The sequence below is a fragment of the Gambusia affinis genome, linkage group LG20, assembly GCF_019740435.1.
Source record: "Gambusia affinis linkage group LG20, SWU_Gaff_1.0, whole genome shotgun sequence".
NCBI classification, from domain to species: Eukaryota; Metazoa; Chordata; class Actinopteri; order Cyprinodontiformes; family Poeciliidae; genus Gambusia; species Gambusia affinis.
The window spans coordinates 4,785,677-4,800,818 of record NC_057887.1 but is presented as its reverse complement, the minus strand read 5'-3'; the positions used below and the strand labels follow the sequence as shown (position 1 = coordinate 4,800,818).

General features: G+C 38.8%; 1 protein-coding gene across 3 annotated transcripts in view; it reads right to left on the bottom strand.

Moving 5' to 3' along the window:
- The window catches only part of pemt (phosphatidylethanolamine N-methyltransferase), a 55,636-nt gene that overhangs the window by 15,658 nt on the left and 24,836 nt on the right, over positions 1–15,142 (bottom strand). For all 3 annotated transcript variants that reach the window (XM_044102636.1, XM_044102637.1, XM_044102635.1), the window contains 2 exons: positions 12,337–12,452; positions 610–755 (listed from right to left, as the gene is read on the bottom strand). In XM_044102636.1, the coding sequence (XP_043958571.1) occupies positions 610–755; positions 12,337–12,452 (262 nt within the window). The remainder of the gene's footprint in view (positions 1–609; positions 756–12,336; positions 12,453–15,142) is intronic.

Below are 15,142 nucleotides of genomic sequence, written 5' to 3'. Positions count from 1 at the left end.
AGAATTAGCGAGCGGTCAGTGCTGCAGCGCTCGTGTTTGTTTGCAATGATGCCAGAATGTTTTCAGCAGGACAAGACAGACGGTCATCCCAATGAGCAAGGACTCGCACTGAACACACTGACATGCATTTGTCAAACTAAAACAAAGGGGATTTTCTTGGAATAGAAAGAAGCTAATTAGTAATTGGGAAAGAAAATGGAATACATGAATAGTAATAGGGAGAATAATAAGTGAAAGTACATTCAAAAATCAAGCTGGAAATAAATATTAGAGCTCTTAAGGCATACAGTTAATTATTACCTACTTTTGTTTCGTTAATGTTGATTAAAAATGGAGGCTATGAAGATTATTGTTGTGGTTTTTAAATAAAATAAAATAAAATAAAATAAAAACTAGCTAAAATCTTCATTTTTCTAAGGAGTGGAAGTTAGTGATGGATGGGAGTCCACTGTGTTAGTTTTGGTATCACGTCTAAAAGTTGTGCTACAGAACGTTGCACTGCATTCTCTGAGCTTACATATGGACCACCAGGTCCATATGGATATTTTGTATATAAATATGTGTACCGATACACTCTACATTTACTGTCAGAAACGACTCGAAATTTACCTAAAAATGTTCCAGTGAAGCCCAGAGCGAGAAAACTGCTGACCACCAGAACCGTTCCCATCACTATAAAGGAGATCCCGACGTAGAAAACATCCGTCCGCTCCATCAGCTCCCATCTGGCCTGGGTCTTCATCACCACTGTCATCCTGTACAGCAACACAGATGAGGCATAACTTTATTTAAAGTTCTACACTGACACAGTGTACCATGTTTTAGTCTCCTTTGTTGAATATTAACATTGAAAGAAATAACCAGTCAGGTAAAACTGAAAAAAAAGGGGAAAGCTATGCAATTTGGTGTGAACCACATAAAACAGTTTACAAAACTTACAATAGACAATCAGAGAATGCAAAAGAAGTATCGCAATAAACAACATTTTCTATTTAAGAACCGATCGTTAAGATTGTCTATTGAAGCAAAAATGAAGTTTTTCTCTTTACTTCATTTACCTCTTTGCTTCTCTTTACGTAAAGAGAAGCAGCTTTGTCGTCCGTTGCAGTTTGTGGATGTTGCTTGTGCATCAGATTCACAGGCACACCAGAAACGCGCAACTACAAAGGTTCTGGCCGGTACCTTTGTATGTAAAATAAATAAATAAAATAATAACAATAATTGCATTCAAATTTTAATGTGGTATAATACTAAATATATATAATTACTAAACCTACAATACTTTGGGGTTAGAGCAAGAAGATATAAGTAACTGGCCAATATAAAGACAGAGCTAGACCCAAGCTGTCCTTGTTTGGCTGTTTTCTGGATAATATATCCAAAGTTTGCTTTTGTAAAAATGCCATGCACATCTTCTGATCCCGACTGAAACACATGATCAGGTGTGCTTACATCAAGTACATCATGGCTTAGTTCAAAGAATCAAAAACTCAAAGCGAAGTCCTGAATGTATTCATTTGAAGAGCTTTTTTCAATCGAATACTGCCGATGCCAAGGTCAATCCCCAATGGTTTTGGTGAAATGTAACTAACCAAATAAATAAAGATCAGCAATGTGATAACATGATTTAGAGTGATATCATTGGACTAGAAGTTAGCAAAGTTGTGAAAATTAAGGAGAAAATGACTAGTGTGACCATCTGCCAACGCTGCCAAAAGACAACATGCCTGTTAAGGCAAAGTGAGATTATAAGTAATAGCTCACACTTTCAAGATTTCTAATAGAAGTGGTTTGTAAAGATGTTCTCTTTGTAATTTGCAAAAATAAGCAGAAAGCCATCCTCCTAATTTACTTTACATTTATCCTTTTTACTTTATTTACAAAAATTATTTCATACGGCACTATTCATATGTTTTCAGTAATACCTTGCAGTTTGTATGCAAGTTTTAAGGATCAATAAAACAGGATATTTTATATGCAAGTGTACTTTCCAGGATGCTCATTTCGCCCAACTTTTCCTCAGGGTCTTAAACACTGAAGGGATTCGACTTCCTCTCAAACCGACACATCCGGCATGAAGTGGAACAAAATAAACGACTTGCTCATTAGCTACTTTAGATTCATTTTGATTCTTTTCTTTTTTGCTTCAATATTGCTAAAGCACTCAATTTTCCTGGGGTCATAAACACTATTTTTACACCATAGCCTCTCACAGTGTATTTGTCACCAGTGAAGTACTCACAGTGATGACCAGAAATTTATAACTACTAGACTAGTTAGCATACCCCAGGTTGCTCGGCAGGTTTGGGGGAAATTCTTTTGGTACTTTAAGGGTTGTCCTCTCCCTCATGTTAACTGCAATGTGCCAAATGTCTTCTTCATTTTATTTTCAATTTCCATGTCTTTGACATCATTAGGAAGCTTACAACCTGCACTTTCAGACTCGGTATATAACTTTAAAATACCCCCCCCAGAAAGACTTGTTCATGATTTTGTTGTAGCCAATTACATCCCTACTCTTATTATGATAAATTCCCCATAGCAAGCACCAGGGAATAGTTGCTTTGGTAAACAAGTTTTGGAGCCAAAAGGAAGAAAGCTGTTGTGTTGTGACTTTTCCATTTCGTTGATCCTTGTGGGCCACCGTAAAGTGTCCACGAAGCCCCAAATCGTTAGGAAGATTCAATACCTCTATTTGGTAAACGATGTATGGAAAGTCATTTTAATATAACTGTGGAAGTCCATCTCATACACTGAAACACAGTCAAATCAAGCCATTGCAAGCAGTTTTCATTGTCCAAGTCTATATTTAGGAAGTTACTGAAGGTAAAATTACATTTTCATGTAGGAAATAATAAATTTCCTTCTCCCAGTCCATTTAAAAGACGGAACATTATGTATTTTCCAGACACATGATGCCATTTTATAGTACAAGTAGCTAAGTAATCATCGGTTGTTATAAAAATGCTCTACATATGAAATATGACTTAAAAGAAATTTGACTTCTTAACTTAATGCCTTGAAATTGGGCCTCCGTGTCTTTAAGAAACTCCTGCCCATTCTGAAACTCAGCCTCCAGGAAGTCATTGCAACATGGCTCCTCTGTTAACCCTTTAACAATGTTTTTAACAGTGCTGCACTGAGAAGCAGCTTGTATTATGAGCTCAGCAGATGTGCAATTACACCGGGTATGTGCTAATTGCTGCTGTCTAGTCTGAAGGAGCTGACTGAGGTGGGTCACGGGGGATTCAAGAATTACTCAAATATCCATGAAAGAATCAAGGCAACATTACAGGTACGTTTTTGATGACAGAATAACATTATAACTTGCAAAGCTGAAAAAAGTCAATTTTGCATGATACTGCCTCTTTAAAGACCCTCAGAAATGAAGCAGGTGCACCTTGTTCCATCACTGCAAATCCACTCAATAAACACCCACCTCTAAAATAATGAATTGACATCAGATTGAACACCGCAGAAGCACTGCACTGCAGATCAAACACACGCCGCTATTTCTTAACTGAACAAGTGGAATCTGTCTCTTTGATGCGAAGAACAAACCAGTTGCACACCTGCAGCAGGTGCACAACCTGCCAAAAGACCAGAGCTATATTTCCATGACTCTCCACAGTCTCCTCTTAATGCGTGTTCTGTTTTGTGCGTGAAAGTGTGTTTGCTGAATTCGGAGGGAAAAAGAGAGTGCTTGTTTACTGGAGTGCATTTTAAAGTTGCCTGACGTCACTCTCGATTGCTCTCTCCGGATGATGCGAGGGTCGTGCGTTGTGTAAGTGCAGTCATGCAGTAAAAGCATTTTCATTTTCTATCTGGTGCTCGGATCGAAAGCGCACAGAGGGGTCGGTGACTGCTTTAAAAGGGGCTCTGTTTGGATTTGGCGATACCTTTTTGAAAACATGTTACCTCAGAACGTATTAAGCACTAAACTCTGGAGGTTTTGCTGCTGGGATTTAGTTTGTTTTGGAGCTCAGAGCAACACAACACTGTAGTGATGAAGAAATTTTGAAGTAACTGACAAGATGTGCATTTCTTATTAGTCAGCTGTACCTGCCTTGAAGCTTCGTTAATTTATGTCTTAATATTTAGCGCACCGTGTTCCGGCCGGAACATTACTTGGGTTGCGTGGAGCTCTCACTTCCACCTCTGAGTTGTTGACGAAAGCTAAGTGTTAGCGGCATAGCGTCCAATTTTCAAGTTCGGCCCTTGGAGATTTTATTGATTGACGATAAAGCCTGGGTTTTTCTTGTTTTTGGGGACCAATAAACATCCTTAAAATGACTGGCGTGATGCCTGGAGTACGGTAGTCTTTCTCCTCCGGGAGCTGCTGGTTCAGAGCTGTAATGTCTCCCATGATGGTAGACATTGCAGCATTGTGCTGCCTGACTTCATGCAGTGGAGAGAGGGTGAGAACAGTGATGGTGAGCATCTTGTGCTTGGTTACTTCTTGCTTGTTGCTCCTTGGTCAGTGTTCATAGTTGAGCGTTGGCTCAACTGTTATGATTAATGGTGCAGACATGAATGATATGGGTAAATGCCCAGGGCATTATCTCTTTAGACAAGCAGAACCAAGAGTTTGTTCTGCTTGTAATTTTGGTTAAATGTATTTCAGTTCGAAATATTTAATATCTTGGTGTGTTGATGGGAATGCGAATCTTTCAGATCAATTTGATTAGCAATTTTGATCATATTTCATATTTTACTGTGTCATGTAGGATGGGGCGCTGGTCTTGGTCTTGACTCGGTCTCGACTTCCCTCAGTTATTGATCTTGATTGGTCTCGGACCCTAAAAGTCTTGGTCAGGTCTTGGTCTCGGGTTAGGTGGTCTTGACTACAACACTGCCGATTACTCGATTAATCATATGAATAATCGATAGATTACTAAAATATTAATTAGTAATATTTTGCAACAGTTCACTTTAAGGCTCTAAAGTTTAAAAAAGCAGTGACAAGAATGGTAACTGGTATGACTCTTATTACATTCCTGCTTAGCGTTTTGTTTATTGATGGTGTTTGTATCTGTTTTGTTTAATTGGAGAACCAAAGTTTATTTCTAAGTGTTCAATGGCAATTTTCAGACTATTTTCCAAAGATAAAAAAAAAATTGATTCGACAACTTGTGAAATTTTTGTAAGAAAACTATAAATATTTAACGGTGTCTGGATTTTTTGCTCGGACAGTTTGTGGCTGTGAACATTCAAGTGGTGAACAGAGAACAGAAATGACTGAGTCTGGTCTGTGAACTGACATATTAATCAGCTCCTGTTATGAAGCGGCTTGTTTAATAATGACCTTACTTACAATTCCACAAACACATCTGTAATACTGCAGCTGGCAGGCTCCAGAATTTTAAACTAGAAACACTGATGACTTAAAAATAAAATTATTTTATTTAGAAGCTTTTACAACAAAAGAATGAGCTACACAAATTAAAAGTAGTATCAAGGGAAACAGTGTAGAGAAATCGTATTAGAGCCAAAATAAAAATAATTAAAAAAAGTTTTATAATAGTTTTACAACACTAATTATTATTCCTGACTACTTCTGGTAAACAGACCAACAGATTTTATTACAACTTTTCAGATATTCTCCTCAATATCTTGAATCAACGTAATTAAATACTTTTAATCTAAATAGACTCTGTTTCACTTTCTGCTTGGTTTAAAGTGTCTCTTTTGCTTTATCACCTAAATATAGTCAATTGTTGCTTATTTATGTCGACACTTCCCTGAGCTTTTCGGAATCTGCTTTACAAACGCAAGTAGCCCGCCGCTTTTAGCACTTTTAGATTACGCAAAACTGAACAGGTTGTACAGTTGTGAGTCCACATTCATATGTGGAGAGCAGTGAGCAGCATTTTACTTGGGGGGCCTAAAATGGCTCCCGAGTGAAAACTAGGTTTGGGGTTAAGTGGAGAAAACTGGGTTATGGGGTCTGTGCTGTGACTCTTATGGCGCGCTTCCTTTGTTAAAGGTGACCAGGAAGTGAAATGTGATGTGGCGCATGTTGTTGTACCACGTCAGACACAAAGAGCCACTGCTGGGCAGACTGTTGAATAACACGTTCTGGACAGGTGCACTGCTGGGATTTAGATTAGAAAAGAGACGGGGGGAAAAGGGGTCTGGTAGGATGGGGGCGGTGGGCAGGTGGTCAGCGGTCGTAAATGGATGAACCACCATAACAGCGGACAATGAGTCAGTTCTAATGTAAGAAAAATTTCAGACAAGTATTCATGTAACCACAGCAGTTCCACCAGATTATGGCAAATTACAAAAAAGGCTAAACATATTCAATGCTGTTTTTGAACCATTCAGGAAGAGAGAGAGGAAAAAAAAAAAGTCTAGTTGTAGAAATAAATAGAGGGCCGAGGAGGAAGAGGAGGAGGTGTGGGAAGGCCAAGGTAGAAAGCTTTGGTTTGCGAGTCAGTTGTCTTTAAAACACAGAAATAAAGGAACGTTGTGTTGCTGTGAAACATTTTCTGTCTTTTCAAGGTTTCAACAACCATTCTGGAAAACCTCCATAGCCAATTTCTTTGGATGAAAATGGGGACCAACTTTTCAATAGAAAAAAAAAAATGTAACTATCAAATATATAAAAATGTTATTATTTAAATTACTGCGCTACAGTGAATATTTGTCTTCCTTCAGATTTCTTTTGTCCTTTGCATATAAATGTTTCAGGTCATCAACCCACTTTTAGTTTCAGAAAGAAATAGGCTTAGTAGAAAGAGATTATTAACACTAAATAGAAACATTCACTCAATTTTACCTGTAGATTTTTTTTAAAAGTTATGTAGATTGAACCTGTATAAAAAGAAAGTAAGCTTAAAGATCTTAAAAATCAACACATTATTCCCCAAATTACGGAGGAGCATCAATAACAATTGAGAAAGAAAGTTACTGATATCTGTCAGTTTTAGAAAATGCTAAAAAGGCTTTAGGTGATCAGAAAACTATTATCCACCAATAAAGAAAACATGAAACGGTGGTGAGAGTGAGTCCAGCTTACCAAAATTACTCCAAGAGAGCACAAACAATTACATGATTTAAACACAAGGAGGAGACATCAATGGGAGACTTAGCAGAAATAATAATAATAAAAAAAACATTTGCAAAAAAATACCACCACCACTGATCTTCACTTGTCGCCTGACTCTTTTGTGTAATGCCTGCCCCACTGACGCTTACCTTCCTTATGTTTCAATGGCGCTCTAAGAACTCCTACATTGCCTTACAGCACAGTACTTCACACACTTTGATATCAAGACTAATCAGAATGCATAAGATTTGTAGAACATGTTCATGAAATGACATAAAAACATTCTCCACTGCAGTCAAATCAGTACAACTACAACTTTAGATAAAACATGCTATAAATATCTGTGCAGCATAAATAGATAAAAGACAACCAATTTACAATCTATTTGCATTTTTCTGAGTTATTTTTTTAAGCACAGACTTTGCAAACAACAACAGTCGATAAAAGGATATTCTATGTTTACATTTAGTGCTACTAAATGTGGCAAGCCCTATATTACAAATTTGATTAGGGCTGTTAATAATAGCATTGAGTGAGTTCATCTCCCTGAAGCCTTATAATTACACTAATGAGAGGCAATAGTGAAGCATAAACAGAACAGAACATTTCTGCTTCTGGCTAAGCAGGGTCCAATGTATTTAGCCTCACTGACTATGTTTATTTGTCCTACATTTAAGCAGTTACTTCAACATTTTGAATGATTTTACTAAATACCTCCATTGATCAGATCGGTGAATAAACCTGGTTTCAATGTTTTGACTGTATGGTAATTTTGCGTTTTAATCAAAAGAACCCAGTCCTTTGGGTCAGTGGTTCCCAACTAGCGGGCCGCGGACCGGTACCGTCCGTGGACCAATTGGTACCGGGCCGCGCAAGAAAAAAACTTAAATGTGTCCGTTCTATGTATTGAGTCTGGAGGAGCTTTTATTTTGAAAATCCTAAACCGGATGCTGTCGGTTACGTTTTGCGCGCCAACATGCAGCAGAACGAGTAAGAAACAACGGCGTCGATCCTCACAAGCCAGAATGTGACGCCCCCACCCCACCCCCGGTCCGCAGAAAATTTACAAAGGGTTGACCGGTCCGCTGAACTAAAAAGGTTGGGGACCACTGCTTTGGGTTACACAGAAGTTCTCCCTCAAACTACTGACTTTGAAAGAGCCTCAAAGGATCTGAAGACCTCCAACGTCACACAAATGCACATTTTTGACACATAGTTGAAGTCATAAGATGTAAAATATTTGGTCTGATAGGATTGTAGAAAGTATCCATTTGATGAGTGCCAAAATAAGCTGTATCTACTTATCCATTTGAAGTAACTGCCTTCCACAAGCTTCACAGAGTAGTGAAGAGTAGTGGAGTATGCAGGTATTTCAGTTCTTTCTATAGACTTGTGTAACTGATTCATATTTGTACATCACCTTCCTCGCATAAACCTTTTCAACTCTGCTCACAAAATTTCTATGTGACTGATATGTGAGTTTCTGTAAGCCAAAACATTAACTCTGTTGTTCTTAAGCCAATTTGTTGGTTAGAGTAATTATTCCAATGGAAGACCAATTCGTCACCAAGCCTTTAATGCCAATGGACTTGAGATGCTACCATATTTTTACATAATGTTCTTTTCTCACGACGCCATCTATTTGTGAAGTGCATCGTCCCTCCTGCAGCAAAAATACCAACAAATAATGCTGCCACCTCCAAACCTTTTCTGCTGCAGTTACGGCAGTGTCCCCCCCCCGTTTCTACCGCATTAAAAAAACGTCCATTATCATCAATGTCTCAGCAGACCACAGCAGGTGGTCTGATGAAATGTATCTAGATCTTTGTCCTAGATCTTTGCCAAAGTGTAGTCTGTCATTTTATGCTGCTTTTGAAAAAACTGATTCTTTCTCAATAAGTGGCCTTTTAGCAGCTCTTCCCACAAAAACCAGTAGCATTCTGGTTTGCGTGTTTTTCACAGTTGGATTCATACAAACATACATGAACACTGACCAAGTTAAGAGAGGGTTTTAGTTGTTTGGACGTTAGGGTTAGACAAGTGCAGAAACATAGCTGTTCTGTTTTTGTTTTTTTTAAAGGAAGGAATGATGGAAAGAAGGAAGGAATGAGCCTCATAGGAGGCTTGTTTACTGGCTTGTTTACTGGATCGTTCAATTAGTCATCCAAGCAAGACAACACACACTGACTAAAAGTAAACAAACTGGTTCATCACACTTAAACAAGAAATGTATTCTTGAAAAGAAAAACCTTTTCAGAGGAAAGAAAACAAAACAAAACCACATCCGAAATGAAAAAGTCTATTGAAATTGAGAGAGCAGAGAGGAATGTGTCAGTTATAGTAAAAGGATGTGATAGTAGATGTCAATTACCTCAGAGAGAAATGAATGAACACAGTACTGACTCACACTGGGAAATGCAGGCCCTTGAGGGATAAAACATAACGGCTGCTGTAAAAGCAGCAACTGTGTAGCTCAGATTGGATTGCTCGTATCCTTCTTGTAAAACTTTGTGCATGTGGCATTTGGTAAGGCAAGTGGAGGCACAATTTGCACATCTTCTGTCTGTGTGATTAAATACCAGTGTAGTGCTTCCTCAGAAAAGACTTCTTCTCCTGTGCTCAAAACACAAAGTGCATTTCTACAAAACAAGGGTAATTAAATAAAACTATTAAAGATAAAATAACCGACTTTATGAATATTCATCCCCTTTAAGATGACTGACTTAATTCAATCAAGATTCAGGCAATTGGTGCTGCTTGTCTCCCAAATGAGTCACCTGAGTGCTGTGAGTGTCTGTAGTGAGTGTAGGATAGAGATGTTAGGTTGGTTCAAAGTGTTAAAAGCGTAACTGATATTTAACTACTTATAAATATCAGTTATTGGCCACAACAGCATGATTAATATTGGATCCCATTATTGCTCTAAATTTTATATCCCTAAATTTGTAACTATACACCACAAACGTTTTGTGAAAAGGCCCTTAATTCTTTTTAAATTCCCAAACATGCGTTTGACATTATCAGGCACTGAGGTGATCATAATTTGCATTACTATATATTATACTCCATTACATAGTAGTAAGGGGGCATTTTAGGGTAATCAGTTTTTAGCAATCCGGTCTGAAAACATAATTGGTCAATTTTGTTTAAGCGAGGTCCTGGCAATGTTTCCCTTACAGACAAATCGTGTCTTAAAAAACTAGAAAAACTAAAAATCGTCTCGGATAACTCGGATAAAGCTATTCTTCTCTTCACTCACGCTTTTTGTCCTTGAACATGTGAAAAATGTGTAACACTTATCTATATTTAGTTTCACTGTGGGCAGGATTATTCCCTTGAGTAGCACAAATAAAACTGCAATGACAATATATGAAAAGCCTGTTGTTTCTCAACAGCATGCTGTCAAACGTCTTGCAGGGGAATTCTGTGTACGCCGGTTTTCTGCATCAGTATTCAAACAGCGGAGAACTTTCAAATGATAAAGGTATTTATTGTGCTATTGGGATTTTTCAGACAAACTAAACTCTTCAAATCCTGAAAAAAGATGTGAAGCATTTCTGTGAGCAGGCTTCCCATTAAGATCGACGGCTCTTTGACTGGTCAATGACACAGGATTGGCTTAGAAATACTTCCATGGTGATTTTAACTTTTTTATTAACAAACATATCCATCCATCCATCCATCCATTTTCTATATGCCCTTTGTCCCTAATGGGGTCTGGAGGGTTGCTGGTTCCAATCCCCAGCTATGTTCCGGGTGAGAGGCGGGTTCACCCTGGACAGGTCGCCAGTCTGTCGCAGGGCAACACAGAGACATAGAGGACAAACAACCATTCACACACACACAGACCTAGGGAGAATTTAGAGAAACCAATTAACCTGACAGTCATGTTTTTGGACTGTGGGAGGAAGCCGAATAACCCGGAGAGAACCCACCATGCACAGGGAGAACATGCAAACTCCATGCAGAAAGATCCCGGGCCGGGAATCGAACCCAGGACCTTCTTGCTGCAAGGCAACAGCTCTACCAACTGCGCCACTGTGCAGCCCCAACAAACATATCCCTCCTCGCAAATCTCTAATGTAGGATAGAAATAACCTCTAGTTTACTGCTGAGTTGTATAGTCCTTGAAAAGATCAAGATAACACCTGGTGTAAGGCCAGGCACTCTAAATCACAGTGACTGGCTGGTATTCAAACATCTTACAAAAGGCTTTACTTCCCTTGTTAAGAAGAATAAATTCCAGCTTTATATTGAGAAAACTACATTGAAGTTTAATGACCCCAAGAAATTATAGAGCTTGATTAAATCCTTATTTGGAGATGAAATGAGCTATGAAATGCCTACTTATATTGTCAAGGATGCACAAATCATCCATTGAACATAATTGCAGTTTGACATTTAGAAAATAAATTTGCTAAATGGAAACATCCATCCATCCATCCATTTTCTTTACACCCTTCTTCCCTAATGGGGTCGGGAGGGTTGCTGGTGCCTATCTCCAGCTGCGTCCCGGGCGAGAGGCGGGGTTCACCCTGGACAGGTCGCCAGTCTGTCGCAGGGCAACACAAAGACATACAAGACAAACAACCCTGCACACACACTCACACCTAGGGAGAATTTAGAGAAACCAATTAACCTGACAGTCATGTTTTTGACTGTGGGAGGAAGCCGGAGAACCCGGAGAGAACCCACCATGCACAGGGAGAACATGCAAACTCCATGCAGAAAGATCCCCGGCCGGGAATCGAACCCAGGACCTCCTTGCTGCAAGGCAACAGCTCTACCAACTGCGCCACTGTGCAGCCCTAAATGGAAACATGGCAATTAAAAAAATAACAACAAAAAAAACCTTGTTTTTAGATGAAACGCTTTGGCACTGGGACGAAGTGGGTTTTTTAATGAAACTGGTTCATTTCTGCAAAACTTCAACAGAAATGGTCTTTTAGCATCACACAAGTCATGGGACCAACAACAGGATGCTGCCACTGGCACAAACCACGAAGAAGACAACGACAGGAAGTGGTTGGAGGATCATGGTGTAGCATGTTTTTCCTCAGGAACTTTGTTTGAGTCTTTGGACCTACAATGTAACTTACATCCATCAGTGTGTGAATGTGTGTGTAAATTAATAAAAGGCTGAAAGTATTAGACCATAATGGATGTATTGTTGAATTTTGGTTGCCACAACGACCAAATATACCAAATTTTGTGATTATTTTTGTATCTTGTTGAATTTTGATAGCCATCAAATCCTGATCTTTTTTGCTTCTTCTTCGTTTTACCTGTGGCTCCGGAAAACGTTGAGCAGAATGATGACGAGTCCCAGAACACAACAGGCCACATAGGGGCCACCAAAGAGCCTGGAGAGTCCCCGAGTGCGATGCTCCCATCGTGCCACCTGCAAAGCAAAACGATCATCAGGAGACAGCAGTTACCTACAGTTCAGAAACCCTTCACATTCATTTACCTCCTTTCAACGTATAAAAAAACAAGTCCCAAAAATTAAAACAAATGGTAACAAAAAAAAAAAAAATTGATGCAAAAGGCACCTATGTGAAAGCCTGGCTCTCTAAACGAGGTCCACGGACCGGTACCAATTGGTCCGCGGCCCGGTGGTTGGGGACCACTGGTCTATATAATTTAGATTTTTTTAATTCATAGATCACAATATAAAGTGTCTGCTCTGGATTACTTTTGATTAGGAGCTATTCTAATTCAAAGACCTTGACACATTTAAGGTATATGTGCGTGTGTGTGTGTGTACTTGAGTTTTATTTTACTAATGTGTAGACAGGAGATGCCACAGGTAAGTACTTTTTAAATGAAATAATTTGAGACTATTAAGCCTGACTATTTCATTGCATTTCTTTCCAATTTTTTGTGTGTAGGCTGCAGAAACAAAGGGTCAAGGAAAGAAACCTCAATATTTCTCTCAAGAAAAACATTCCAGCACTATTCCGTTCTGAGAGCCCACTGAAAAAGTGGCAGCCTAAACAGTAAAAAATAAAAAGCTTTGCTGCAATGGTAAGATTTATTTTCTCTTGGCATTGACACATTAAGCAGCACATACACAAAGTTGATTGACAACTCAAAGACCTTCCTCCTGGCTCTGATTGGCTGTGTTTTACAAGAAGCAATGCAAACTGCAATAGTAGGAGTGGAAGGAAGTGGAGAAGTCTGATTTTCTCACATCTTATCTGTCTCATATTGACAACTTTGTCATGACATAGTGACCATTTTAACATGTAAAAACATTTTTTTAATAAAAGTGACAAATTTCAACCTTAATACCCACAGTGGAAATGCTAACATTCAGGCTTAGCTTCATTTTCACTCATGGGACTGCACCCAATCAATGAAAAGGGAAATAAATGGTGGTCCTGGATTGGCTGCCTCATAAACACCAGCCAATATTGAGCTAAGTAGCATTGCTACATTTTCTTTTGTATACTGTATTTTGGATATACTCTAAAGGAAAATCTGCGAAAAGTCGGAATTTCCCACCAATTATTTGGCGTTATGTCTCACAGAAAATGAATAAGCAAAGTCCAGTCTATTGACCGTTGAGTTTTTTCGAGTTGAGTTCTTTCCACTCAGGAAATGTCCCTCTTCATCAATAATTCCACTGTTTCTAAATTGACAAAAGACGTTTACTGTCAATACATTTTGACCTATCAAGGCAGGATTCAGGGCAGCAGCTGTGATGTCATCAACATTTTTGTTTTATGAATGCTGCTGGCTCCTTCATGTCAGTCTGTCATAGCACACTAATTTACAGAAAACAAATTCTATCAGCTCTGCAGGATAAAATGCATTTACTTGACCAGTTATAGTTAAGAGTTCTTTAAGAAATGGCAAAAGTCAAATAATTTTCAAACTGTGGGCTGAGGAAGTACGTAGATGCGAATCAGACAAAGCAGACAGAATAAAAGTGTTTCTATGGAAACATCTTTTCTATGTTTAGAGCTAGTCAAGCTGGAAAACAACATGAAAAACAGGTACAAGTTAGAGGAGACAACTTTTACACAATAAGAAAGTAATTAATTTAGAATCACCAGACAACAAGTGACAGAACAAAGCCTCCAGTTTCCTTTATGTTCTCTTTAAATCCTGGCTGCCAGCCAACTCCAGCTCATTGTTCTCTAACCTCTTCTTTTCAGCAGAATGTGGTTGTATAATTAGGCCTCAAAGCTTGGTCCGGACTCATGCTTCACATCCACATGCTGATTACATCAGAGGCTGCTCTGTGGGGCGCTGAGACACAACAGTGCACCACAAAGCACAACAAAGGCGATTATAAAAGAGAGAAGAATTAATGACTTCCTTATTTCCAGATAGTACGTTTGGGGAAAGTTACATTTATGATGGCGTGTATTATAACTTCGCTGTGTGGCATTTTAGGCCTGGAGGCATTATGTAACAGCATTCTTTTGTGTTAAACGACAAAAGGTTTTGGCACCGAGACTCGAACACAGAAGAACTGGTTTAACATGCCGATTAAATGCTCACACACACACACACACACACACACACACACACTGACATGTCAGAGAACAAGTCAGAGAAACCCAAGTGTTGTTATATGCTAATAGTCAGTGATGTCAGTAACACGTTAATTTGTAATGCGTTACTGACGTCGGACCACTTTTTTCAGTAACCAGTAATCTAACGTGTTGCTATTTCAAATCCAGTAGTCAGACTACAGTTACTTATCAAAATCATTTTTGCGTTACTATCTTCTTTTGTTATTTAATCGTATTTCCTCTACTCGTCTTGTCGAGTGACCGACGTCTCTATGCGACAGAAATGTAAACAATGGAGGGAGATGCGCATTTTGTTGGTGGAAAAACTGGAATATTTTTGAGTTTCTGTCACCAAGTCCGATTATTATAAGCGGCTTTGGGCTTCATTTTTTAAAGTCGCTTGCAGATTTAATGAGCGGCGGGTTGCGCCTTTTTGGGCTCGTTTTTGAACGTGAAGTTGCTCATTTGGGCTTGGAAATAAGCAGAGACTCATAATAAATCCCAGAATTTGTCCGTCATTAAGGTAGTTTTAGTCCGTCTCTCCCTGTTCATCATTTTCCGGATG